The 27713-nt window shown below is 45.2% G+C and overlaps 1 protein-coding gene across 1 annotated transcript; it reads left to right on the top strand.

Moving 5' to 3' along the window:
* The first annotated feature begins 326 nt into the window (after positions 1-326).
* Positions 327-27483, top strand: LOC122901884 (protein arginine N-methyltransferase 2-like). The gene is given in 7 exon segments (XM_044240962.1): positions 327-488; positions 1430-1594; positions 21499-21683; positions 24139-24259; positions 25113-25249; positions 26740-26908; positions 27451-27483. Coding segments are annotated over 7 exon segments (957 nt in total). The 5' UTR covers positions 327-341.
* The last annotated feature ends 230 nt before the right edge of the window (positions 27484-27713 follow it).

Here is a 27713-nt window from a genome sequence, read left to right as displayed (position 1 = left end):
CTCCACTTCCTGAGTGGTCTACCCGCCTGTGTGTTCACCTGACTCTTGGGGAGGTACAGGGTGAAGCCATAGGTAGCATCACACTGAACTGGAAGGATTCCAGAAAATTGCATTTCATTTCTTCACTGTTGTGTTTTTATATGCCAGCATATTTAGGTCTTCGGGTTTTGTGGTTTTTTTTTTTTTTTTCTTTGTTGCTCGTATTTTTAGGCATGGTGTGGTGGGCTCAAGGGGATTATTAGCTCAGACTCTGATCTTCCTTTTTAAACCAGAGCTCAGCAGTGTTCATATTACAGGCACTGATTCCTAATGTGTATTTCCTCTAGAAACTTCACTTGGAAATGTTGGCAGACCAGCCACAGACAACTGAATACCACAGTGTTATCCTGCAAAATAAAGAATCCCTGAAAGATAAAGTGATTCTTGACATCGGCTGTGGAACTGGGATAATCAGCCTCTTTTGTGCCCACTATGTGAAGCCTAAAGCTGTGAGTAAGAAACAGCTCTCCTTCAGCAGCTTCGAGCTGAGTCTGGGGACGTGCTATTCACATGCAAAGGCATCATGTTGGTGAAATGGGCAATATGTGTTCTTGTGGGCTGAGCCTGTCGGCGGTCATGACCTCGGCCTGCTGAGTCACCAGCAGCACCAAGTAGAGTAGGACAGAGCAGAGAATATTGGAGTTGCGTGCAGTCGGATGTTTTTTGTAACCTGCTTATCAGCTAGAGGAACATGAGTCTGTGTGCTGGGGCAGGGCCGCTTGTGTAGGTCACTGTCCATGTGTTATCCCTGCACCAAGCAAGGACCGCCTGGCAGGGACAGGACAGACCACTCTCCATGATGCTTGCTGGGGTCCTTTCTCCTCTTCCCTGCAAAGCATGTGTGAGGCTCCAGAGCTGAAGCCTCTGAAATGCCCCTGACACAGGTGGGTGAAATTCTAGTTTATACAGGAAACTGCAGGACAGTGATCACTGGAGTTCAGATGCTATCAGAACCAAGACGTAACACTCAGGACCTTCCAGTGACAACCTGGGCTTGAAGCTGTCTCAGCCACTGGTACCCTTAAAGTCCGATCATTCTCAGGCCAGTGTGGGAAACTCTGGGGTATGTGGCTGTGTGTATGGGAGCTGAGCCACTGGGTCTGACCCACAGGGCCTGTGTGACGGGTACACGGTGTGCATGCAGACTCTTCTGTCCACCGGCAGTCCCCATCTGTTTTAGGCAGAAGGTGGAGTTAAGAAGGGAGGTAGCTCCCTTGTCAGAGCTCAGCCATTGGAGGTCTGTCCCTGCTATCCAGCACACTCCTTTCCTTCTGTCACTGTTTTCTTTGAGGCTGCCTTTGGCATGGCTGGAGCCTTGGGCCCAGGGAGAGTGAATGCCAGGCTGCTTTGTGGGTGGGACTCTTGCTGATGGCCCTTCTGTGACATGCAGGTATACACGGTGGAGGCCAGTGAGATGGCTCAGCACACAGGGCAGCTGGTCACGCAGAATGGCTTGGCCGACATCATCACTGTGTTCCAGCAGAAGGTGGAGGATGTGGTGCTGCCGGAGAAGGTGGACGTGCTGGTGTCCGAGTGGATGGGGACCTGCCTGCTGGTAAGGGGCACCGGGCCATGTGGGATGGCCGTGGATGGGCACTGGGCCACGCAGGATGGCTGTGGTGGGCACTGGGCCACGTGGGATGGCCATGGATTGTGCCAGGGAAGTTCAGATTCCAGAGAGGGGTGTGGACTGTGTCTGGAGGGGCTGTTGTGAGAAGAACATCTTGCGGAGAGCCGTGGCTCTCGTGCTGAATGAAGCCACCTGGTGCTTCCTGGGTGCTGTCTTCTGTTTTGTGCCAGATGGCCATGAGCCACGACACCCTGCCATCCATGATGTGGACGGGCCTTGAAGGCATTATGCTAAGTGAAGTAAGTCAGACAGAGACACTAGTATGGTCTCATTTATACGTGGAATCTAAAACCAGCAACACAAACCTCACCCACCAGACTCCTAGAAAAAGAGATCAAATTTGTGGTTAGTGGAGGGAGGGAGGCTGAGGGGAGAAAGAATCGGAGGCCGTGGTTGAAAGGTACAGACTTTCAGTTACCATGCAGGTGAGCACCAGGGATGTCACAAACAGCGTGGCAACCCCAGAGACACTGCTGTGCAGTGCATGCGACAGTCTTACCAGAGAACCGTCAACCCTCGAACAACGTGGGTTTGAACCGTGTGGGCTCTCTTATACATGGGATTTTTTTTTTTTTATAAATATAGGACAGTGCTTTAGGATTTTAACATTTTCTTTTCTCTAGCTTACTTTGTCAGAATGCAGTACACAATACAAATAACGTAAACTGTCTGTTGACTATTTATGTTACTGTTAAGGCTTCAGGTCAGTGTACCCTATTAGGAATCTAGTTTTTGGGGAGTCAAAGGTTCTGTGTGGATTTTTTTTTCCAATTTATTTATTTTCAGAAAAAGTATTCATTATTTTTTCACCACACACAGTGCTCCATGCAAGCCGTGCCCTCTATAATACTCACCACCTGGTACCCCAACCTCCCACCCCCCCGCCACTTCAAACCCCACAGACTGTTTTTCAGAGTCCATAGTCTCTCATGGTTCACCTCCCCTTCCAACTTACCCAAATTCCCTACTCCTCTCTAACGCCCCTTGTCCTCCAAGCTATTTGTTATGCTCCACAAATAAGTGAAACCATATGATAATTGACTCTCTCTGCTTGACTTATTTCACTCAGCATAATCTCTTCCACTCCCGTCCATGTTGCTACAAAAGTTGGATATTCATCCTTTCTGATGGAGGCATAATACTCCATAGTGTATATGGACCACATCTTCCTTATCCATTCATCCGTTGAAGGGAATCTTGGTTCTTTCCATAGTTTGGCGACTGTGGCCATTGCTGCTATAAACATTGGGGTACAGATGGCCCTTCTTTTCACGACATCTGTATCTTTGGGGTAAATACCCAGGGGTGCAATTGCAGAGTCATAGGGAAGCTCTATTTTTAATTTCTTGAGGAATCTCCACACTGTTCTCCAAAGAGGCTGCACCAACTTGCATTCCCACCAACAGTGTAAGAGGGTTCCCCTTTCTCCACATCCTCTCCAACACATGTTGTTTCCTGTTTTGTTAATTTTGGCCATTCTATCTGGTGTAAGGTGATATCTCAATGTGGTTTTAATTTGAATCTACTGAGGGCTAATGATGATGAGCATTTTTTCATGTGTCTGATAGCCATTTGTATGTCTTGATTGGAGAAGTGTCTGTTCATATCTTCTGCCCATTTTTTGATGTGTTTGCCTGTTTCGTGTGTGTTGAGTTTGAGGAGTTCATTATAGATCCTGGATATCAACCTTTTTTCTGTACTGTCATTTGCAAATATCTTCTCCCATTCTGTGGGTTGCCTCTTTGTTTTTTTTGACTGTTTCCTTTGCTGTGCAGAAGCTTTTGATTTTGATGAAGTCCCAGAAGTTTATTTTCGCTTTTGTTTCCTTTGCCTTTGGAGACGTATCTTGAAAGAAGTTGCTGTGGCTGATATCAAAGAGATTACTGCCTATGTTCTCCTCTAAGATTCTGATGGATTCCTGTCTCACATTGAGGTCTTTTATCCATTTTGAGTTGATCTTTGTGTACGGTGTAAGAGAATGGTCGAGTTTCATTCTTCTACATATAGCTGTCCAGTTTTCCCAGCACCATTTATTGAAGTGACTGTCTTTTTTCCACTGTATATTTTTTCCTGTTTTGTCAAAGATTAATTGACCATAGAGTTGTTGGTCCATATCAGGGCTCTCTACTCTGTTCCACTGGTCTATGTGTCTGTTTTTATGCCAGTACCATGCTGTCTTGGTGATCACAGCTTTGTAATAAAGCTTGAAATCAGGTAAGGTGATGCCGCCAGCTTTATTTTTGTTTTTCAACATTTCCTTAGCGATTCGGGGTCTCTTCTGATTCCATACAAATTTTAGGATTATTTGCTCCAGCTCTTTGAAGAATGCTGGTGGAATTTTGATCGGAATGTCATTAAAAGTATAGATTGCTCTAGGCAGTATAGACATTTTAACAATGTTTATTCTTCCGATCCAAGAGCATGGAATGGTCTTCCATCTTTTTGTGTCTTCTTCAATTTCTTTCATGAGTGTTCTATAGTTCCTCAAGTACAGATCCTTTACCTCTTTAGTTAGGTTTATTCCAAGGCATCTTATGGTTCTTGGTGCTATAGTAAATGGAATCGATTCTCTAATTTCCCTTTCTATATTTTCATTGTTAGTGTATAAGAAAGCCACTGATTTCTGCACATTGACTTTGTATCCTGCCACGTTGCTGAATTGCTGTATGAGTTCTAGTAGTTTGGGAGTGGAGTCTTTTGGGTTTTCCATATAAAGAATCATGTCATCTGCGAAGAGAGAGAGTTTGACTTCTTCATTAACAATTTGGATACCTTTTATTTCTCTCTGTTGTCTGATTTCTGTTGGTAGGACTTCTAATACTATGTTGAACAAGAGTGGTGAAAGTGGGCATCCTTGTCTTGTTCCTGATCTCAATGGGAAGGCTGCAAGCTCTTTCCCATTGAGGATGATATTTGCTGTGGGTCTTTCATAGATAGATTTGATGATGTTCAGGAATGTTCCCTCTATCCCTATACTTTGGAGAGTTTTAATCAGGCACGGATGTTGGATTTTGTCAAATGCTTTTTCTGCATCAATTGAGAGGACCATGTGGTTCTACTCTCTTCTCATATTAATTTGTTGTATCACATTGATTGATTTGCAAATGTTGAACCATCCTTGTAGCCCAGGGATGAATCCCACCTGATCATGGTGTATAATCTTTTTAATGTGCTGTTGGATCCTGTAGGCTAATATCTTTTTGAGAATCTTAGCGTCCATATTCATCAGTGATATTGGTCTGAAATTCTCCTTTTTGGTAGGGTCCTTGCCTGGTTTGGGGATCAGGGTAATGCTGGCTTCATAGAAAGAGTCTGGAAGTTTTCCTTCTGCTTCAATTTTTTGAAACAGCTTCAGGAGAATAGGTGTTATTTCTTCTTTGAAGGTTTGGTAGAATTCCCCAGGGAATCCGTCAGGTCCTGGGCTCTTGTTTTTTGGGAGGTTTTTGATCACTGATTCAATCTCGTTATTAGATATCGGTCTATTCAGGTTGTCGATTGCTTCCTGGTTCAATTTTGGTAGTTTATATTTTTCCAGGAATGCATCCATTTCATCTAGGTTGCTAAGCTTATTGGCATATAACTGTTCGTAATAACTTCTGATGATTGTTTCTACTTCCTTGGTGTTAGTTGTGATCTCTCCCTTTTCATTCATAATTTTATGAATTTGGGATTTCTCTCTTTTCTTTCGGATTAGTGTAGCCAGTGGCTTATCGATCTTATTGATTCTTTCAAAAAACCAGCTTCTAGTTTCATTGATACGTTCTACTGTATCTCTGGGTTCTCCCTCATTGATCTCAGCTCTGATCTTGATGATTTCCCTTCTTATATGTGGAGTTGGTTCGATTTGTTGTTGATCCTCCAGTTCTTTAAGGTATAGAGACAGCTGGTGTGTTCTGGATTTTTCAATTTTTTTGAGCAAGGCTTGGATGGCTATATATTTTCCCCTTAGGACCGCCTTTGCTGTATCCCATAGGTTTTGGACCGAAGTGTCTTCATTCTCATTGGTTTCCATGAATTGTTTCAGTTCTTCTTTGATCTCCTGGTTGATCCAAGCATTCTTAAGCAAGGTGGTCTTTAGCTTCCAGGTGTTTGAGTTCCTTCGGAACTTTTCCTTGTGATTGAGCTCCAGTTTCAAAGCATTGGTGATCTGAGAATATGCAGGGAATCATCTCAGTCTTTTGGTATCGGTTGAGTCCTGATTTGTGACCCAGTATGTGGTCTATTCTGGAGAAGGTTCCGTGTGCACTTGAGAAGAATGAGTATTCTGCTGTTTTAGGGTGGAATGTTCTGTATATATCTATGAGGTCCATCTGGTCCAATGTGTCATTCAATGCTCTTGTTTCTTTATTGATTTTCTGCTTCAATGATCTCTCTAATTCTGAAAGAGGCGTGTTAAGATCTCCTACGATTAGTGTATTCATATCAATATGACTCTTTATCTTGATTAACAGTTTTCTCAAGTAATTGGCTGCTCCCATATTGGGAGCATAGATATTTACAATTGTTAGATCATCTTGGTGGATAGTCCCTTTAAGGATTATGTAGTGTCCTTCTGTATCTCTGACTACAGTCTTTAGTTTGAAGTCTAATTTATCTGATATGAGAATCACTACCCCAGCCTTCTTTTGAGTCCCATTGGCATGAAAGATGTTTCTCCACCCCTTCACTTTCAGTCTGCGTGTATCTTTAGGTTCAAAATGGGTCTCTTGTAGACAGCATATGGATGGGTCCTGTCGTTTTATCCAATCTGCAACCCTGTGCCGTTTTATGGGTGCATTTAGGCCATTCACATTGAGAGTGATTATTGATAGATACGTTTTTATTGACATCGAGTTACCTTTGAAGTCTTTCTTTCTGTAGACTGTCTATATATTTCTGTTCAATGCTATTCTTGGGATTTTTCCTCTTTTATAGAACCCCCCTTAGTATTTCCTGAAGTATCGGCTTGGTGGTTGCATAGTCTTTTAAGCCTTGCCGGTCTTGGAAACTCTTTATCTCTCCATCCATTTTGAATGTCAGTCTTGCTGGATAAAGTATTCTTGGCTGCATGTTCTTCTCATTTAGTGCCCTGAATATATCTTGCCAGCCTCTTCTGGCTTGCCAGGTCTCTGTGGACAGGTCTGACGTTATTCTGATGGGCTTCCCTCTGTAAGTAAGGAGCCTCTTTGCCCTGGCGGCTTTCAAGAGATTATACCTACAATTATAATTTCTCAATTTGACTATCAGGTGTCGTGATGTTTTTTTGGAGTGTATAATCTTGGGTGGAGACCGTTCCACCTCTAGTACATGAACGCTGGTTTCATTCGCGAGATTCTGAAAATTTTCATGAAGGACTTGTTCCACGATATCTTCTAGACTTCTTTCTTTCTCCTCCCCTTCAGGAATTCCAACAATTCTGACGTTGGAACGCTTCATGGCATCATTTATTTCCCTGATTCTGCTTTCGTGGGATCTAAGCTGTTCGTTCCAGGCTTCCTCCTGATCCTTTCTTTCTATCTGTTTGTCTTCCAGATCACTAATTCTATCTTCTGTCTCAGTTACCCTAGCTTTGAGAGAGTTTAGATTAGATTCGAACTCATTGAGAGCATTGTGGACCTCCTCACTGGTAGCTTTAAGCTCCGCCCTAACATTGTGAACATCCTGTCTGGTCGCTTTCAGTTCGGCCCTAATCAATTCTGTTTGGTCATCCATGGCTTTCTCCAACCTAGCTATTGCCTGGATAATTGTTAGCCTCAATTCTCTTTCTGACATATTGTCTATGTTGATAGCCGTTAGCTCTGTTGCAGAAGGTCCATCCTCTGTATTTTTCTTCTGTTGGGCATTCCTCCTCCTAGTCAATTTGGTGGGAGAGGACTGAACATATGTAGCTGGATGTATCAACTCTGGTGCAGTCAAGGTGCACCCTGGAACACTTTTGAGCAATTAGGATTCCCCACCCAAACGAGAGACAAAAGAAAAGAAAAAGAAAAAGAAAAAAAAAGGAAAAGAAGAAAAAGAAAAAGAAAAAGAAAAAAAAAAGAAAAGAGAGAGAGAGAGAGACAGGAAAGAAAAGGAACATGAAAGATAAGGTTCAGCCCAGATGGGCCCCATGGTAAGATTTATGCAGTAGACAAACAAAAAGAGATAGAAAGACTGATACAATTATATGGCAAGAGAAAGAAGAAAAGAAAAAAAATATATATATATATGCAAATAAAGAAAGAACCTCGTCAAAAAGAACCACAAGTGTAAAATTTATATGCTATCAGGACAAACTCAAAAAACACAGAAACACTGGTGGAAGAAGATAGGAGAGTTCTTATAAATTCTCAGTGTGTGCAAGGAAGGTTGTTTTGATTCTTCCTGGATGTATCTTGATATCTTTGTTAAAGGACTCAACTTTCCTAAGATAAAGGGGATTAAAAATTGGTTTACCTATAGGGGTAGTATTGATTGGGGAAAGGGGATTACTTTGAAGTTAACTCTATATGAATATTAGAGGATAAAAATAAAAAGGAATATACTAGACTAAACTAAACTAAAATTTTAAAAAAAGGAATTCAAAAAATAAAAATGCAAAAGAAAAACATAGGTGTATGTATCAAAAAGTTCAGGTTAGAAAGGTATTATGGAATTTGATGTACTGTGCAGCTCGCTGTGGTGGTAAATAGGTTAAAAAAATTACCTATGTGTAAAATATATATATATATATATATATATATATATATATATATATATATATATACCAGGATAGTGGAAACGAGTGAATAATACAAGTTTTCCTATGAAGTAGTGGTGGTTCTCTTGTAGTCCTTTTTTTAATTTTTCTTTCTTGGTTTGTTTTCTGGGGGAGGGGCCTGCCACGTGTGTTGTCAGTCAATGATGTTTCCTGAGTTGAGTCCCCCTGCTCCCCTCAAGGGGGTGGGCTCTGGGGAAACTGGTTTTTTTCAGGCTTTTGTTCTCTGGCGGTTTTTTTTTTTTTTTTTGCTTGTTCACTTTTTTTCCTCTCACCTTGACCGCCTTTGATGGTTTTTGTAGTATTAAAAGAAATCAAACTGCACCCTGATCTCCGTCTCAGATAGAATCCTCAGTCTGTGTGCAGAAGCTGAATAAATTCCCCCTTGGCCGCTGGCAGAGCAGATTCCAAGTTAAAGACCCTGGGGGCGCAGGATCTTTTGCTCGTCCCCAAAGCCAAGGCAGTGGCGACTGTCTGGGAGCTCCTGACCGCCAGAGAGGTTCCAAGCAGCGATCGCACACTGAGATTTTGCCGCCGGCCTGGGCTGGGAGTGCCCGGCTTGCGCGCACCTCTTTTCAGAGGTGGCTGTGGGTCGGCCGCGCGTTTGGGGCACTGAGAACGGGGCGCTGGTCCGTAAGCCGCAGGCTGGGCTTTTGCGCGCCTCTGTCTGGGGAAGCGTTTCACCCGCGCGGCTTAGACTTTGAAACAATGGCGCAGGTCAAGAAGCGCCCCCGGGCCTTAGTAACCCAGGAGAGCTGGAGGGACGTGCGCGCGCATCTCAAGCTTTGTGGTAGGGCTAGAGTGCGTTCTGCAGACTGGCGCAGCTCCCATCCCCTCACAGGAGCCGGAACCCACACGCTCTGGGGCACGCTGGCGGCTTAGGGACCAGAAGCCGGTTTCTCCGCCGCACTCTCTCTGCCTCTGCGCTGGGGAGGCCATCTGGGACCGGGGACTTAAGCCCCTGTCCCTAGCCGCCCCGATTCCCACAATTTCCCCCCATGATCCTTTGCTCTTTTGGAGTGCTTTCAACCAGTCTCCAAGTTAATGCTGGTCCCCAGACGCAGAGCACTCTCGCTCGTATTGGGGTATTACTTTCCCACCGGTCGCCTATGGTGGCTCCCTCCCCCTTTTGTTTATCTTCTGATATCAGTCCGCCGTTCCCATTCCGCTTTACCTGCTCACTGGCGTCTTCTGCCCCTGTAGAGATCCAGACGTGTATAATTCTGATCTCAGGCTGATTCCATGGGTGATTGGAGTTCTTTGGTAGGTAATCAGCTCACTTTGGGGTACCAGCTGAAAAGACGCCTCTTCCTAGTACCCCGCCATCTTGTCCCCCTCTGTGTGGATTTTTGACTGTGTGGGGTCAGTGTGTTAATCCCTGCTTGTCCCAAGGTCAGCCATAGATCTAATGGTTGTTTTTTTTTTTTAACTTTTTTTAAGATTTTATTTATCTATTTGACAGAGATCATAAGAAGGCAGAGATGCAGGCAGAGAGAGAGAGAGGAGGAAGCAGGCTCCCCCCTGAGCAGAGAGCCTGATGCAGGGCTCGATCCCAGGAGATCTAAGGGTTTTTATCACAAGGTGAAGTTTTTCTATCTTTTCAATGTGTCAGTAGGAGGTGATAGATAACCCTATTGTAATCGTTTAACAATGTATGTAAACCAAATCACCAGGCTGTTCACCTTCAACTTGTAATAATCTTAGAGAAAAGCCATAGGTTGATGGAATTTAAAAAAAAGGACAAAAAAGCATGTACAACATGTATCCAGTTTTGTTTTTAAAAATCATACATACTGGCGCCCTCGGTTAAGTGTCTGCCTCGGTTTGGGCTCGTGTTGTGATCTCAGGGTTCCGAGACCAAGCCCTGCACTGGCCTCCCTGTCGAGCATGGAGTCTGCCCGAGACTCTCTCCCCCTCTGCCCCTGTTCCCTGTGCATTCAGTCTCTCTGTCTCCCCAATGCATAAATTAAGAAGAAAATCATATGTAGCAATGACTTTGCTTCAGTTCCCGGTAGGATGGAGTAAAGCACACCCCACCCTGTCTGTCCCACGTAATGTAGCTTTCGATCAAAGACAGGGCTCAGGTAGACGCTGTTGGAGGACTTTGAAAGGCATATAGGAACAGGAAGGTTGGGAAGGAAGACTAGGTTTGAAGTACACTGAGCTGGTCTTGAGTTCATTGTTATTCTTCCTCTGGCTCTCTCCCCCCAGACACAGCCTCAGAATTTTAGATGAAAACATCCATTCTTCTGAAAACTGAAACCTTCCATACTAACCCACAATGAAGTAGATAACCTGAATAATGCAGTAGCTAGTAAAGATATTGAACTTACAGTTAAAAACCTTCTGAAGAGAAATCTGTAGGCCTAAATTATTTCACTGGTGAAATGTATGAACACATTCTAGGAAAGAATAACACCAGATCTGAACAGTGTCTTTCAGAAAATGGAAGAGGACAGACTTCCCAGCTCACTTGGTGAGACCTGCATAACCTGAATACCAAACCCTAACCAAAAACCCAACCCAGTAACTCCTATTCATAAATGCAGAAGTTCTCAGGAGTACTAGCAAGTGTAACCCTGCAGTACACAAAAGGAATAACGTTCTAATAGAGAAGAAGTTATATTTGGAATTGAAGGCTGGTTCAGTATTTAAAGATGAATCTGTGTGGGATGCCTGGGTAGTGGCTCAGTCTTTGGGCATCTGGCTTCAACTCGAGTCATGATCGTAAGGTCCCGGGATGGGGCTCCCTGCCCAGCGGGAGGCCTGCTTCTCTCTCTCCCACTCTGCTGCTTGTGTCCCCTCTCTCACTGTCTCTCAATCTCTGTCATATTTTAAAAAATCTGTGTAATCTATATTAACACATGAACAGTTTACAAGATAAAACATGACTCTATCAGTTAATGCACAAAAGGTTTGGCGACATTCAAAATATTTTTAAAATTTCTACTGAGATTTCTTCTTTGATCCTGTATTTGTTTTTTTTTTTTTTGAAATACTTTTTCATTTCTCCACTGTTGTTTGATTATCCAGCTATCTTTCTGTTCTTTATTTCTGGTTTAACTCTGTTAAAACTGTGGTCTGAGAGCAGACATTGTATGATTTCTTTTCTTTTACATTTGTGAAGATGTGTTTTATGGCCCAGAACGTGTGTCTCTTGGAGAGCACTCCGTGGGTGCCAGGGAAGGACAGAAGATGTCTCTTGGAGAGCACTCCATGGGTGCCTGGGAAGGAGAGAGCGTGTCTCTCTTGCTGAGTGCTCTGTGGGAGCCTGAGAAGAACAGAATGTGTCTTCCAGAGAGTGCTCTGTGGGGGACGGGAAGGAGGTTTATTCTGCCCTGGATGAGGCGGTTTGTAGATGTGCAGCACATCCCGGGGTAGATGGTGGTGGTGAGTTCACTGTGTCCTTGCAGACTTTCTGCCTGTTGGATCTCTTCTTCTCTGGGACAGGGTCGCCAGCTTCTTCTCTCTCCTTGCAGCTCTCTGTGTTTTCCCCTCACACATGGTACTATGTTGTTAGGGTGTATAAGGTCTTGTTGGAGAATTGACCCCTTTGTCATTATATTATGCCTCTTTTTATCTCTGATAACTTCCTTCCTCTGAAGTCTGCTCTGTCTGAAATTAACAAGTTACTCCTGCTTTTTTTGGATCAGTGTTAGCATCATATGTCTGTCTCTGTCCATTTACTTTTAATTTCTATGTATCAGTATACCTATTTGTTCATTTTATTATTAACTTTAAAAAATATTTCAGTAATCTGTACACCCTATGTGGGGCTCGAACTCATAACCCTGAGATCTAGAGTTGCACACCCTTCTGTCTGAGCTGGGCGGGTGCCCCGTCAGTGTATTTGGAGTTTCTTAGAGACAGGACCTAGTTGAGTCTTAGATTTTTTTTAATTTTTAATTTTTTATTGTTTTATAAACATATGAATTTTTATCCCCTCCCCATTGCAAGGTTTACACACTTCACAGCACTCACCATAGCACATACCCTCCCAATGTCCTCAGTCTTTGTTTTTGAACCATTCTGATAATCTGCCTTTTAATTGGTATATTTAGACCATGGGCATTCAAAGTGATTGTTAATATAGTCGATTAATTTATACACCATATTGTTACTGTGTTCTATTGGTTGTTCTTTGTTCCTGTTTTTTTCTTACACTCTTTTTTCTTTTTATGTTTTTTTAAGCAAATAAATAAAGGATATAATGAGCTTAAATTAAGGGTGAGTAAATTTAATCCCCAGAAGCGTGTTTGTTTAGAACCCGATGTGAACATGCCTTGATAATGTAAGCAAGATTCGTATTTTCATAAAATGATATTATATTCACTTTTTAGACCATTTCCAGCTTTTAAAAAATATTTCTCAGTTGTAATCTCTCTTGAAGCTCACTTTTTTAAAATTTTTAATTTTTAAAATTTCTTTTCAGTATACCAGAATTCACTGTTTATGCACCACACTCAGTGCTCCATGCAGTACGTGCCCTCCTTAATCCCCACCACCAGCCTCACCCAAGCCCACACCCACCTCCCCTCCAAAACCCTCAGATTGTTTCTCAGAGTCTACAGTCTCTCATGGTTCGTCTCCCCCTCCAATTTCACTCAACTCCCTTCTCTCCATCTCCCCATGTCCTCTGTGTTATTCCTTATGCTCCACAGTAAGTGAAACCATATGATAATTGACTCTCTCTGCCTGATTGATTTCACTCAGCATAATCTCTTCCAGTCCTGTCCATGTTGCTACAGAAGTTGGGTATTCATCCTTTCTGATGGAGGCATAATACTCCATAGTGTATATGGACCACATTTTCCTTATCCATTCATCGGTTTAAGGGCATCTTGGTTCTTTCCACAGTGTGGTGACCATGGCCATTGCTACTATGAACATTGGGGCACAGTTGGCCCTTCTTTTTGCTACATCTGTATCTTTGGGGTAAATATCCAGTAGTGCAATTGCAGGGTCACAGGGAAGCTCTATTTTTAATTTCTTAAGGAAACTCCACACTGTTTTCCAAAGCGGCTGCACCAACTTGCATTCCAACCAACAGTGTAAGAGGGTTCCCCTTTCTCCACATCCTCTCCAACACACACTGTTTCCTCTCTTGCTAATTTTGGCCATTCTAACTGGTGCAAGGTGGTATCTCAGTGTGGTTTTGATTTAAATCCCCCTGATGGCTAATGATGATGAACATTTCTTCATGTGTCTGTTAGCCATTTGTAGGCCTTCATTGGAGAAGTGTCTGTTCATGTCTTCTGCCCATTTTTTGACATGATTATCTGTTTTGTGTGTTTTGAGTTTGAGGAGTTCTTTATAGATCCTGGATATCAGACTTCTGTCTATACCGTCATTTGCAAATATCTTCTCCCATTCTGTGGGTTGCCTCTTTGTTTTGTTGACTATTTCCTTTGCTGTGCAGAAGATTTTAATCTTGATGAAGTCCCCAAAATTAATTTTCACTTTTGCTTCCTTTCCCTTTGGAGACATGTCTTGAAGGAATTGGCCATGGCTGATGAGAAGAGGTTACTGCCTATGTTCTCCTCTAGGATTCTGATGGATTCCTGCCTCACGTTGTGGTATTTTATCAATTTCAAGTTTATCTTTGTGTAGGGTGTAAGAGAATGGTCGAGTTTCATTCTTCTACACATAGCTGTCCAATTTTCCCAGCACCATTTACTGAAGAGGCTGTCTTTTTTACACTGGATATTTTTTCCTGCTTTGTCAAAGATTACTTGAGCAGGGAGTTGAGGGTCCATATCTGGGCTCTCTACTCTGTTCCACTGGTCTATGTGTCTGTTTTTGTGACAGTCCCATGCTGTCTTGGTGATCACAGCTTTGTAATAAAGCTTGAAATCAGGTAGTGTGATGCCGCCAGTTTTGTTTTTCTTTTTCAACATTCCCTTAGCAATTCAGGGTCTCTTCTGGTTCCATACAAATTTTAGGATTACCTGCTCCAGCTCTTTGAAAAATACCAGTGAAATTTTGATCGGAATGGCATTAAAAGTATAGATTGCTCTAGGGAGCATAGACATTTTAAAAACGTTTATTCTTCTGATTCATGAGCATGGAATGGTCTTCCATCTTTTTGTGTCTTCTTCAATTTCTTTCACGTGTGTTCTGTAGTTTCTCGAATACAGATTCTTTACCTCTTTGGTTAGGTTTATTTCCAGGTATCTTATGGTTCTTGGTGCTATAGTAAATGGAATCAATTCTTTAATTTCCCTTTGAAGCTCACTTCTTTTTCTGTAATCTGTTTATCTGTTGTCTATCTTCTCTTGCACTGAGGTATAATTAGGAAGTCGTGAAATAGCAAAGTGTGCAGTTTGATGACTCGGTATTTGTGTACATTACCGACAGCTTCCCCATTGCCCCACTACCCCATTGAGTTAACACATCTGTTACCTCCCCATGATGATGTTGTCATCTGTAGTCACCAGGGTATATAATAGATACTCAGACCTCACTAATTTTATAATTGATAGTTTTTTGCCAGTGTCTCCATATTTTCCTCACCCCTGAGCTCCTTGTAAGCACTTTTTTACTTTCTGTTTCTATGGGTTCAGTTAAAAAATTTATTTTTAGAATTTCATGTGTAAGTGATAGGATGCAGTGTCGGTCTGTCTCTGTGTGGCTCACTTCAATAGCTGAAGACCCTCTAACATCATCCGTGTTCCTACAGATGGCAGGCATTCCTCCATCCCAGGGCTGAGGGGTTCCCCGCCGTATTTGTCCATGTCTAGAGTGTGTGTCACGTGGTCTCAGGTATGTATCTCCCACTTTTTCTTTGATCTATTCATCTGTCAGTGAATCCCCAGACTGTTGTCCTGTCTTGCTTATTGTGAACACAGGAGCACAGACACCTCTCTGAGATAGTAGTTTTGATTCCTCTGGATATAACCCGGAAGTGGAATTGCTGGGTCTTATGGTGTTTCTAGTTTTGATTTCCTGAGGTTCCTCCACACCGGTTCCCACAGTGGCTGTGCCAGTTTACGTTCCCACCAGTGGTGCGAGAGCCTCCCCTCTTCTGCATATTCTTGCCAGCATCTGCTATATGTTGTATTATTTTAAAGATTTATTTATTTATTTTAGAACAAGGGAGAGAGAGCACAGGGGGGAGAGGCAGAGGGAGAGAGAGAGATGCAGACTCCCCGCTGAGCACGGAGCCTGACACGGGACTCAAGCCCACGACCCTGACATCATAACCTGAACCGAAACCAGGAGTCAGATGCTCAGCCGACTGCACACCCGGTCGTTCCACATGTTGTCTTTTTGATAATTGACCTACGGGGTATGATGTCACACCTCAATGTGGCTTTGATTTGCATTTCCAGATGCTCAGTGACACTGAGCACCTTTTCATATGTCCGTTGCCCTTTGTATGACTTTGGAAAACAAGTCCCTTTGTCTAATTAAAATAGTGTTGTTGTTGTTGTTGTTATTTTCTGTTGGGTTGTATGAGTTCTTTGTATGTTTTGGGTTTTCACCCCTTATTGGGTGAAATTTTATCTTTTTGTTGTTGATGATTTCCTTTGCTGTGCAGAAGCTTTTCAGTTTGATGTAGCCCCACTTGTTTATTTTTGCTTTTGTTGTCTTTGCTTTTAGTGTCTAATCCAAAAAACGACTGGCATGGTCAGTGTCAGAGAGCTTATTCCCTGTGTTTGCTTCTAAGAATTTTTTGGTTTTAAATTTTATAATCAAGTCTCTAATCCATTTGGAGTCGATTTTCGTGTGTGTTGTAAGACAGTGGTCCTGTTCACTCTTGGGCGTGTAGCAACCCAGTTTTCCCAGCACCATCTTGAAAACTTTCTACTCTCCACATTTTCTGTTCTCGTCTTCTTTGTTGAAAATTAATTGATCACATATGCATGGGGTAATTTTGGACTCTCTGTTCTGTTCTGTTGACTTATGCGTCTGTTTTTATAGCAGTACCGTATTGTTTTGATTCCGACAGCTTTATAATACAGTTTGAACCCAGGAAATGTGATGTCTCCAGCTTCAGTCTTCTTTCTCAAGATTGCTGTGTTCAGTTGGAGTCTTTGGACCACTTTTCCTATTTCTGTGAGAAATGCCATTAGGATTTTGATAGAGATTGAATTGAATCTGTAGATTGAGGAGTGTAGAAAGGTAAACAATTCTGATTCTTCCTGTCCATGAGCAGGGGATGTCTTTTTGTTTGTTTGTGTCTTCTTTAATTTCTTTCTTCATTGTCTTTTTTACTCCTCTTGGTTAAATTTATTTTGAGGTATTTTCAATTATTATTATTATTATTTTAAAAGATTTTATTTATTCATTTGACAGAGAGAGATCACAAATGGGCAGAGAAACAGGCAGAGAGAGAGAGGGAAGCAGGCCCCCCGCTGAGCAGAAAGCACGATGCTCGGTACTCAGAGCCCGATCCCAGGACCCTGGGATCATGACTTGAGCCGAAGGCAGAGGCTTTAACCTATTGAGCCACCAAGGCACCCCAAGGTATTTTATTTTTTTGATGGAACTGTAAATGAGATTAGTTTCTTAATTTCTCTTTCTCATAGTTTATTGTAGTGTATTGAAGCGTAACTTATTTTTGCATATTAATGTCATATTCTGCAGTTTTATTGAATTTGTTATTCGAATGGTTTTTTTGGTGGAGTCTTTAGGATTTTTATATATATAATATGTCATCTGCAAATAGAGACAGTTTTACTTCTTTCCTTCTGCTTTGGATGCTTATTAAATTTCTTTTTCTTGCCTGATTGCAAGACTTTCAGGACTATGTTGAATGAAAATGATGAGAGAGGACATGCCTGACTTTCATGTGATCTTACAGGAAAGATTTCTGCTTTTCACCTTCGAGTATGGTGCTAGCTCTGGGCTTGACATATGTGGCTTTTATTATGTTGTGGGATATTCTCCTAGTTTGTAGATTTTTGGATTTTGATCATGGAATATAGTTGGATTTTATTAAGTGCTTTTTCTGCACGTATTGAAATGACTATATACCTTTCTACACTCCTCAACAGTAGCTTTTGCAGTAGCCTCCTGATGTGAAATACTTAGAAAGGCAACAAGACATGTACAAGTTTTATAGGCCAAAAACTATAAGGTGCTGATGAAAGAGGTCACAGAAAACCCAAATAAATGGAGAGATACAGTGTTCATGGACTGGAAGACAAATTGGTAATAATGTTCATACACTGGTCTGTAGACAGAGCACAGTTCCAGTCAGGGTCGGAGCAGGGTTGTTTGGTGTGTGTAGATGAGCTCATTGTAAACTTTATTTGGAAAGTACAGAAACTAGAATAGTTGGTGCAATTTTTTAATTTTAATTTTTAATTTTTTTAATAAACATATAATGTATTTTTATCCCCAGGGGTACAGGTCTGTGACTCACCAGGTTTACACATTTCACAGCACTCATCATGGCACATACCCTTCCCACTGTCCATATCCCCACCACAATCTCCTGTCCCCACTCCCCCCAGCAACCCTCAGTCTGTTTCTTGAGATTGAGTCTTTTATGGTTTGTCTCCCTCCCAGTCCCATCTTCTTTCATTTTTTTTCTTTTTCTACCCCCTAAACCCCCCATGTTGCATCTCCACTTCCCCCTATCACGGAGATCATATGATACTTGTCTTTCTCCTATTGACTTATTTTGCTAAGCATAATACCCTCTAGTTCCATTCACATCATTGCAAATGGCCAGATTTCATTTCTTTTGATGGCTGCATAGTATTCCATTTTATATACCACATCTTCTTTATCCATTCATCTGTTGATGGAAATCTAGGTTCTTTCCATAGTTTGGCTATCGTGGACATTGCTGCTATAAACATTCGGGTGCATGTGCCCTTTGGAGCACCACGTTTGTATCTTTAGTGTAAATACCCAATAGTGCAATTGCTGGGTCATAGGGTAGCTCTGTTTTCATCTTTTTGAGGAACTTCCATGCTGTTTTCCAGAGTGGCTGCACCAGCTTGCATTCCCACCAACAATGCAGGAAGCTCCCCTTTCTCCGCATCCTCACCAGCATCTGTCATTTCCTGACTTGTTAATTTTAGCCATTCTGACTGGTGTGAGGTGATATCTCATTGTGTTTTTGATTTGTATTTCTCTGATGCCGAGTGATGTGAGCACTTTTTCATGTGTCTGTTGGCTGGGTGCATGTCTTCTTTGCAGAAATGTCTGTTCATGTCCTCTGCCCATTTCTTGATTGGATTATTTGTTATTTGAGTTTGCTAAGCTCTTTATGGATTTTGGATACTAGCCCCTTTATTTCACATGTCATCTGCTAATATCTTCTCCCATTCTGTCAGTTGTCTTTTGGTTTTGTTAAAATTGTATTTATTGGAGATAGAGTGAATGAGCCCAAGCAGGGGGAGGGGCAGGCTGAGGGAGTTGCAGGAGGAGGGAGAGAGGGAGAAGCAGGCGATGGGGGACTTGATCCCAGGACCCTGAGATCATGACCTAAGCCGAAGGCAGATGCTCAACCCATTGAGCCCCCCCAGCCACACCAGTAGATACAATTTTTAAAAGAAGAATAAAATTTGAAGAATTACATGCCTGACTTTAAAACTTAGTATAAAGCTGTGTGGTAAAAACAGTGTGGTACTGGTGACGGACAGACACATGGGTCGATGGCTAAAGTAGAGACATTGATCCCTAAAAACATGGCTAACTAATCTTTTAACAGGGGAGCAAGATCATTTTAATGGAGAAAAGATAGTCTTTTCATTGGAAGATATTGGCACAGTTAGTTGGCCATCCACATGTGAAAAAGAAAAGAAAAGAGAAAAAGAACTTCATTTTTAAGCCCCATACGTTCTTCCAAAAAATTCAAAATTGATTCTATATCTAATAGCATAGACTGTAAAACTATAAAACCTTAAAAAGAAATCTTGGGAGAAAATTTTCATGGGTTAAGCAAAGAGTTTTTGGTTGATTCTTAAATATAATCCATTAAAGGTAAAGTGCATATGCATATTTATCAGAATTAAGAATGTCTGCTATGTAAAAGAAAATGAAAAAAACATTGTAATAGTGGGAGAAAGTATTTGCAAATCACATATTTAATATGTGTCCTGAATATACAAACAGTTCTCAAAATTCAGCAGGAAGAAAGTAAACAACCTAAGTGAAAAATGTGCAAAAGACTTGAACAGAGAGTTTGCCAGAGTATACAGATGGCTGAGAAGGGAGCATGTGAAAAGACAGGAAGCAGAGCAGTCACCAGGGGGACACAGACTGAGGCTGTATGCAGTGCCACCACACGCCTGCCAGGATGGCTGCAGTTTCCGTGATTCCGAGAGCTGTAGACTGCCGAGGCTCCCGGCACTGACACAGCTGCTCTGGGGCCATTGGGCAGTGTCCTCTGGAGGGACCAGTGAACTTGCTGTGTGACCCAGTGATTCGAGTTCTGGGTACTGACATGGAAATGCCAGCTGTGCCCACACACAAACCTGTGCATGCTTACACTGCTCCAGTTAAAATTGCCAAAAAGCTGGAAAAAAACCAAATGTCTGCCAGCAGGTGACTGGACGTGCATCTGGGATACATCTGCACCAGGGCTACTGCTGAGCGATAAAGGATGAGGGGCTGGTACTCGGATGCCAGGGACAGACTCCAGAGAGCTGGGTGGCATCAGTAAGGGTAACGGAATCAGTGTGATACTGTAACAAGGAAAAACATAGAACAGGATGGAAAGCACAGGACAGAACCTATTAGTGTAGAAAAAATTTGTTATTATGAGGGAAAGAAGCCAGTCTCAGAAGTATGTACTGTGTGATTCCATTTGTGTGACATTCTCCAAAAGAGCTGTGGGGAGGCCGTGGAGTGGTTTCCAGAGGTTGGGGGTGGTGGGAGGAGGGTTTTGGGCTCATGCAGCTCTTCTGTGTCCTATATACACAGATCCATACAAGGGTTAAAATTGGTAGACTGACTGATTTACCACAGATAGTTTAATAAAATAGAATTTAAAATTATCTGTGTATCATTTTCACCTGCGTGCATGTCTGTGTACGTGAAGAAAAGTCCTTGGGAAAAAGTACCAAGCGAGCAGTAGTTCCTTTGGTGCTGGGTTTACTCATGACTTTTGTTTAGGTTTGTGCTTTTCTGACTTTTCTAAAGTTTTCCATACTGAACATCCACTACTTCTTTTTTTTTATTTTTTTAAAGATTTTATTTATTTATTTGACAGAGAGAGATCACAAGAAGGCAGAGAGGCAGGCAGAGAGAGAGAGGAGGAAGCAGGCTCCCTGCTGAGCAGAGAGCCCGATGTGGGACTAGATCCCAGGACCCTGAGATCATGACCTGAGTCCAACACAGTGGCTTAACCCACTGAGCCACCCAGGCGCCCCTGAATATCCACTACTTCTGAAATGAAAACCGCCTAAAATTATTTGAGAAAAACCCTTAGTGGCTTCCCTTCAGCTGCAGAACGAAGTGCCTCTAGCCTTCCTCGCATGCTCCCCACACACTTCTTGCACACTGGCAGCACACTCCTGGCAGAGTCCCCACTCGCTCCCCTACGCTTTCTGCATGCTCCCCGCACACTCCTTGCACACTGGCAGCACACTCCTGGCACAGTTCCCACTCGCTCCCCGCATGATCCCTGCATGCTCTTCACACCCCCTGGTTCTGACACAAAGGTTGGCTTCCTGCCACTGCTGTCTCAGGCTGAGGCATTGCTTCCACCTGTGCGGGGAGCTCTGAGGGTGTCAGGAGCTGTTAGGCTGCTCTTTCGAATTAAGTACCATGTGAACCTCCATGATGCACCTGCTTTTAATGTGTCGTGTTTTTAGGAGGTGATTTCAGTGAACTTACAGGATTGTGAATATTCTGAGAATACCCCAGGCCAAGTTTACACTGTCTGACAGTGAAAATGCCGTGGCCCTTTGGGGCTATTAGAAATGGGGTAGTAGCTGGCATGGGGCAGCGGGGGACAGGGTGGGTGAAGCTGTCTCCCGATCGGCAGCCACCTGACTGTAGACTCAGTTTTAAGGGAGTTGGTGGGACTCTGGCCGAGGCCGTGGTAAGGGTCAGCCCTACCGCTGCTCTGGTTACAGGTCGGCCCCCCAGAATACTGGTCACAGACGCGGCCTCTGCCGCCATGTCCCCTGTGTGTCTCCCTCCTGTGCAGTTTGAGTTCATGATCGAATCGATCCTGTATGCCTGGGACATGTGGCTGAAGGAGGACGGGGTCATCTGGCCAACCACAGCTGCACTGCACTTAGTGCCCTGCAGCACCGACCGGGACTACCACAGCAAGGTGCTCTTCCAGGACAACACCTACGAGTTCAACCACAGTGCCCTCAAGTGACTGCAGTGGGCCATGTGCCGGCGTGTTCTGCTGCGCGGGCTGGGGAGACCCCGAGTGCAGAGCCCACCATGGCACTGAAGGGGCTTCACGCCAGGCCAGAGAACTTGGCAGGCCGACCCTCGAGCCTTTACGCTGGTATCAGATGTGACGGGAGTTAGCAAGGCTCAAATATAGTGGGAAAATGTGGTCATGGTTACAGATGAGGCCTTTATCGATACATGGTCTGATAACACACAAATATGTGCTCCTACTAAGAGCTGTTCAGTTTTAAAGGATCAGAAATTGTTATCTGTGAAGTCATCCTTGGCAGTTTGCAGAGGAAGCGACGTCCCACAGCGTTCACTTTCCTCGCTTTAGACACAGACGCACTTGCACCGCTGTACTTGGTTGTAATCTAAAATGATTGGCTGATGAGGCCTTCATGTTCCCACTGTTGCTGCTCGTAAGAAGATGATGACGGAAGCTGGTGTGCCTTGTTGTCTGGGGGTGCCAGTGTCAGCCCTGGGAAGTAGGGTCCCCAAGGCTCAGTACTGCAGGATGTCTCACATATGCCATGAGGGCCCGGTGACCATGGACGTCTGCTGAGTGCAGAAGAAGGGAGGCTCTGGGCCCTTTTGGCCTTTATTAAGCAACTCAGAAAAAGAGATGATAATGCCAAGGGAAGACGCCTTCCCCAGTTAATATGTTGGACCACTGCACTCTCAACCCAAACCCCAAAGAGGATGGGGAGGAGAGGTCCCAGGCAGAGCCGACCCATCATTCATCTAGGGTCAGGTGTGAGGTCTAAGCTGGGGGCCCAGTGATGAAGACAAGACAGAGTGGTCATGAGACAGGAAAGGACAGAGCAGCGGCACAGGACGGGCCCGCACAGTGTGTGTGGGAGACCTGGGGCATGAGGGGCACAGGCGGCAGATTGTTCTGGGCCTCGGATGAGCCCCTTGAAACTTCTTTCCTTCTCTCATACGGTGCACTGAAAATTAATTTCACATGGATTTAAGAGTTTTGTGTTAAAGCATCTGCATCAACTCTCAGAATTGATGGGGGCCCATGTGTCAGGTATTCGATGGAAAGAAAGTGAACAGAAAAAAGGAAAGCGCTGCTGGACTTCAGTCTGTACAAATGGACAGCCTCCGCGTGTCAGCAGCTGAACACAGTTTAAAAGGCAGCCGTGGCTTGGAGGGAGGTGCCAGCTGGCAGACCCTAGAGTCAGTTAGGAAAAGCTGAGTGTCCAGTGAAATTATAGCCCAATCATAGGAATAAGCAAGTCACAAAAGCTAAATAAAGTCACCAATAAATATTTGAAAGAAATCCCAGCATCATTAGTGATTGAAATGCAAATTAAAGCCATTTTTGCCAACCGGATGGACAAAGATCACATTAAAATGGCAGTTGGTGCTGTCTGAGCTGTAGGTGACATGGGGGAGACTCGCCTGTGTGCCCAGAGCTGTGAGTGTGGGGGGCATCTGCCCCCTTCCCCGTTGGTCCTGCCACGGCGTTCTCCCGAACACACAGCACGGGGAACAGATGGTCCCGTAGAGTGTGGTGGATGGCTGTACACCCGTCTGAGGGATTATGAGATGGTGACACTGGGGGGACACAGACCACATACGCAGAATGGCTTCTGCTTGCATAAAAGCACACAAATAGAGCTCCAGGGGAGAAAATGACTGTAGCAGAGTGCCGAGGCAAGGGCATGGGAGACTCAAGGTTTTTCTCTGGGCTTTTCTGTATTTTCCAAATTCTTTATATATGCATAATTATTTTTATCAGAAAAATATTTTTAAAAACGTGGCCATATCATGGCATCATTAAAATGTTGACTTTTAATTGTTATTTTAGAAGTTAGTGCTGTGCTCAATTTTTGAACCATCTCCCATGGTACTTTGTGACTGGGCAAGCACCACGTTCCACAATGGGGTCAGGCGCAGTGACAAGGAGGGATAGTGCGGGGGCTCAGCCCCTGTGTGCAGGGACCCCTCCTGAGAGTTGGTCTGATGCTGGTCAGAGAGGGTCACCTAGAACAGGAGTGTCTCATTTACTGTGAATATCTTCCTGTCCTGTACTCGCCCTTCTTGTGCTGTGAGAGGACGTGTCCACGGGATGAGGTTGGGTCAGGTGAGGTAGCCGCACTGGGCTCCCACGCACTCTTTCCACGTGTCAGGAAGAGGGCGGTGGGATGGGTCTAGGCGCTGCCTGCGAGGGAACGTTTGGTTTCCAGGAGCTTAGGCCCTGCGCAGAGGGTGGAGGTGGGAGGCGCTCTCACTGTGGTCTCGCCAGGTGGCCTGTGGGGACCTCTAGCCCGTCTCAGTGTCCTTGTGCCGCAGGCTGTGGCTTGGAACTCCGGCGAATGCTGGAGAGACGCTGCGAGTGCTGTGGTCCTGCGTGCGTGCATGTGTCAGAGCCCGAGATGTCAGTCCACGCCTCTGATCAATGCCTTTGACTTTTTCCCTAGATCTTTAGCAATGAAGGAGTATTTTCAAAGCCCAAGTATAACTACATTTTGAAACCAGAAGACTATCTCTCAGAGCCGTGCACCATATTACAGCTGGACATGAGGACTGTGCAGATCATGGACCTGGAGGTGAGACCAGACGCGCACTTCCCTCTCATGTTGTCAGCGGCACACATGCACCGAGACTCCTCTGCGGATATCACGAGACTTGCTTTGATTTTCCCAGAGTCTTTGCTTCTTTATGTTTGATTTTGTATTTTATATTTTTAAGTTATTTTCTTTACCACTGGACTCTTCAACATCATCCATTCTTTTCAGATTTATGTTTAATATTTTCAGCATCTTTGGATTCTAATACATCATATCCAGTTTCTTCAAGGACTGAATTAAAATTGTTTTCACTACCGTTGATGACAGAATTCTTAATTCTTACTTTTGCTTCCCCCTGTTTCCACGAGGTGGTGCGTGTGAAGCCTAGAGGGACCTCATTTGATGGTGTGCGGGGAGGTGCAGGAGCAGCGAGCGAGTGTGGGGGTCCCGGGAAGCCCCTGCGGGGTTCCAATGGGCAGAACAACGTGGAGACTGACCTCTTGACTCTGCATGTAGTTTTGCAGAAAAGAGACCCAGCCTGGAACTTCATTTATGCAAAGAACTGAGAGGAAATTCGGTTCCACTCATGTCTGGGCAGATGAGGCCCAGATTGCTTGAAACCTTTTCTCATTATCTGCAGCATTTGGATTTATGATGTCAATTTTAGTAGTTTCAGGAGGAGGAAATTTTACGTGGTGTTGGAGGTGTTCAGCTAAACCAGCAAGTCCTGTTCGTCGTTACTGAACTAGACAGTTCTGAAGGCAGTGCAGGGAAGTGGGATCTGTGGGGCAGGCCCGGGTGGACAATTGCTAGTTCTTGCTCAGGGGGACCCTCGTGGCCCAGTCCTGTGCTTACAGAACCCGTGTCCCCTTCTTACCATCCGCTTGAACAGACGATGAAAGGTGAGCTGCACTTCGAGATCAGGAAAGCAGGCACGCTGCATGGGTTCATGGCCTGGTTCAGTGTGCGGTTCCAGAGTCTGGAGGAGGATGAGCTCCAGCTGGTGCTGCGCACAGGCCCCTTCCACCCGTGAGTGTGCGTCTCCCACGGGGACCCCACCAGAAGCCCCGGGAGGAGATGATGCGGCTGGCCTGCCTTCAGGTGGTCAGCCCTCTGGCCAAGACCCAGTGGTCCTGGGACACGGAGCAGGGTGTGCAGGCCCTGGGTGGGCAAGTCCGGGCCGGGCCCCACCCGTCCCCACACTGGGCTCCCCTGGGCTGCCCTCTGACCCCTGTGTGACTAGGAGGAGCAGACTTGGTCTTGGCCTTGGAAGTTGCTTTAGTGTCCTGTGGTCTCATAGAGCTCTAGGGGCTTTCTACTCCGACTGTCCGGGAGAATGTCAGTGCTTCTTGAGACAAATTTCTTAAAAAGAGATTTTATTTATTTACTTATCAGAGAAAGCACAAGCAGGGGGAGCGACAGCCAGAGGGAGGAAGCAGGCTCCTCGCTGGGCCAGGGAGCCTGATGTGGGACTCGATCCCAGGACCGTGGGACCATGACCTGAGCCGAAGGCAGAGGCTTCGCATACTGAGCCCCCCCAGGTGCCCCTTGAGACAACTTTTCATGCTGTAACATGATGCCGCTCACTTGCTTGACATACTGGGAAGCTTCAGTGGTCGACAGCAGCCCCCGTGGGGATGCTGCCTCCCTCTGGCGCCTTTGTTGTCCTGTTCGGTAACTAGTCTGGACAAGGGAGGATTGCAGCAACACCCGTTTAGATGCCGGCTATGGCAGTGGGCCCAGGAGGACCCCAGATGCCCTTCTGGAAAGTAGGGGCAGAGGTGAGGGGCTGTGCGCCCTGAGTGTCTTGTGGAGGAGGTAGGGCTGGTACTCTGGCCAGCTTTCCATCCAGGTCCCATGAGCACAGATGTGCATGAGGGTAGGACCATGGCAGACACAAAGGGGATGGTCGTGTGCTCAGGTGGTCTTCCCCCGGTGCGTCCACACACAGGTGGTGTAGGCTTGCAGGGTGCAGACATGGGACGGGCACTCTGTGAGGGCAGAGAGAGACCCTCCCAGTGGTTGAGGCAGGAGGGAGGGTGGGCCGGTGAGCGGGACCGTGGGCTGCATGCCAGGTGTGGGGCAGTGGCGGCAGTGGGTGGTTGGGCCAAGTTGTCAGAGCCGGTAAGACCTGAGGAGCTCGGGAGTGTGACTGTGTCTCCCTGATGTTACGGCTGTCCCGCTCACCTTCCACTGGGCTTGCACGGGAATGAGGACTTGTTGGGCTACAGAAACGGGGACTCTAGCACTGGTGGCTCAGCGACCGAGCAGGGGACTTTGGGGAGGTGTGGGGAGTGAGGGGCCTGGGCCTGGCCATGTGTGCTCTGAACCACCAGTGCCAGATGCCCTCCCCTGCCCAGAATCTGTGACATGTTCAGGAGCGGCTGCCACCCTGGGTCGTAACTCAGTCCCTGTCCCCACAGAGGCCATCCGGGTTGTCAGGCTGGGGTGCGTCTGTCCTGCAGTGAAGCCTAGAGGGTCTGGTTCCAGCATGGTGACTCCTGCCCCATGCCTTGCAGAACTACCCACTGGAAGCAGGTGCTCTTCATGATGGATGAGTCTGTCTCTGTCCCGGGGGACGTGGTCACAGGCTCAGTTGTGTTGCGGAGAAACCCGGTGCAGAGGAGGCTCATGTCCATGGTGCTGAACTGGTCTGTCACTTCCATGCAAGACCCCACATCACAGAAAGTGAGATACTTAGCTGTAAAGTCAGGGGCAGGGGCGCGGTCCTGGGAGACGCGTCTGGGGTGATCACGGTGGCCAGCCCTTGACCAGCGATGACACGGCCTTTCCCACTGCATTATTTTTCTGATCCTCCTGAGGGGAGGCTGGGGGTGGATGCGGGGCCAGTGGCATGTGGCGTAGGTGTGTGCTGTGGGTCACCTGACCACAGTGGTGGTTTGAGGGTGCTGGCGCCATTCTGCCCACCATGAGGCTGTGGCCAGCTGGGGCCTGGGGCTTGGTGTCTCACAGGAGCTGCTGCGCAGGGGACACTCATGGGTTAGTGTAGAGCAAAAAAGAAAATCAGATGGTTTGTCTGTATGTTTTAATACATCTTTTGTACTTTGTTTATGCTAATTTCATGTTGAAAGTTTTAACGTGTCTTCAGGAAAATTTCTGCACCTGAATGTCGTTCTTTTGTACGACATTCAGTTATTAGGAAATACTGCATGTTAATCATCCTGCAGTGATTGCTGATTTGATGGCTTTGTTTGTGTTGTCTCTGCCAGGGCGGAGAGAAGATCTTTCCCATCTGGAGATGACAGCAGATGCTCTGTGGGGAGCGGGGAGCTGACACTGCAGGAAGGAGCCCTGGGACAGGAGCCCCCCGTGATCGCCGCCTGGTGGGCGACAGCACCCACATCTGCGGGCTTGGTCCCATTGTCAGAGTCACCTGCCGACGCGCCAGGTTCGGCGGGAAGTGGTGCTGTCTCACCACCGTCATTGCCTGTGTCCATCCTCTAGAAGTAGCTGTGTTTGCAGGTGTCCACCA

The sequence above is a fragment of the Neovison vison genome, chromosome 3, assembly GCF_020171115.1.
Source record: "Neovison vison isolate M4711 chromosome 3, ASM_NN_V1, whole genome shotgun sequence".
In the NCBI taxonomy this organism is placed as follows: Eukaryota; Metazoa; Chordata; class Mammalia; order Carnivora; family Mustelidae; genus Neogale; species Neogale vison.
The sequence above is the reverse complement of the archived record's forward strand: the minus strand, read 5'-3'. Positions and strand labels throughout refer to the sequence as shown.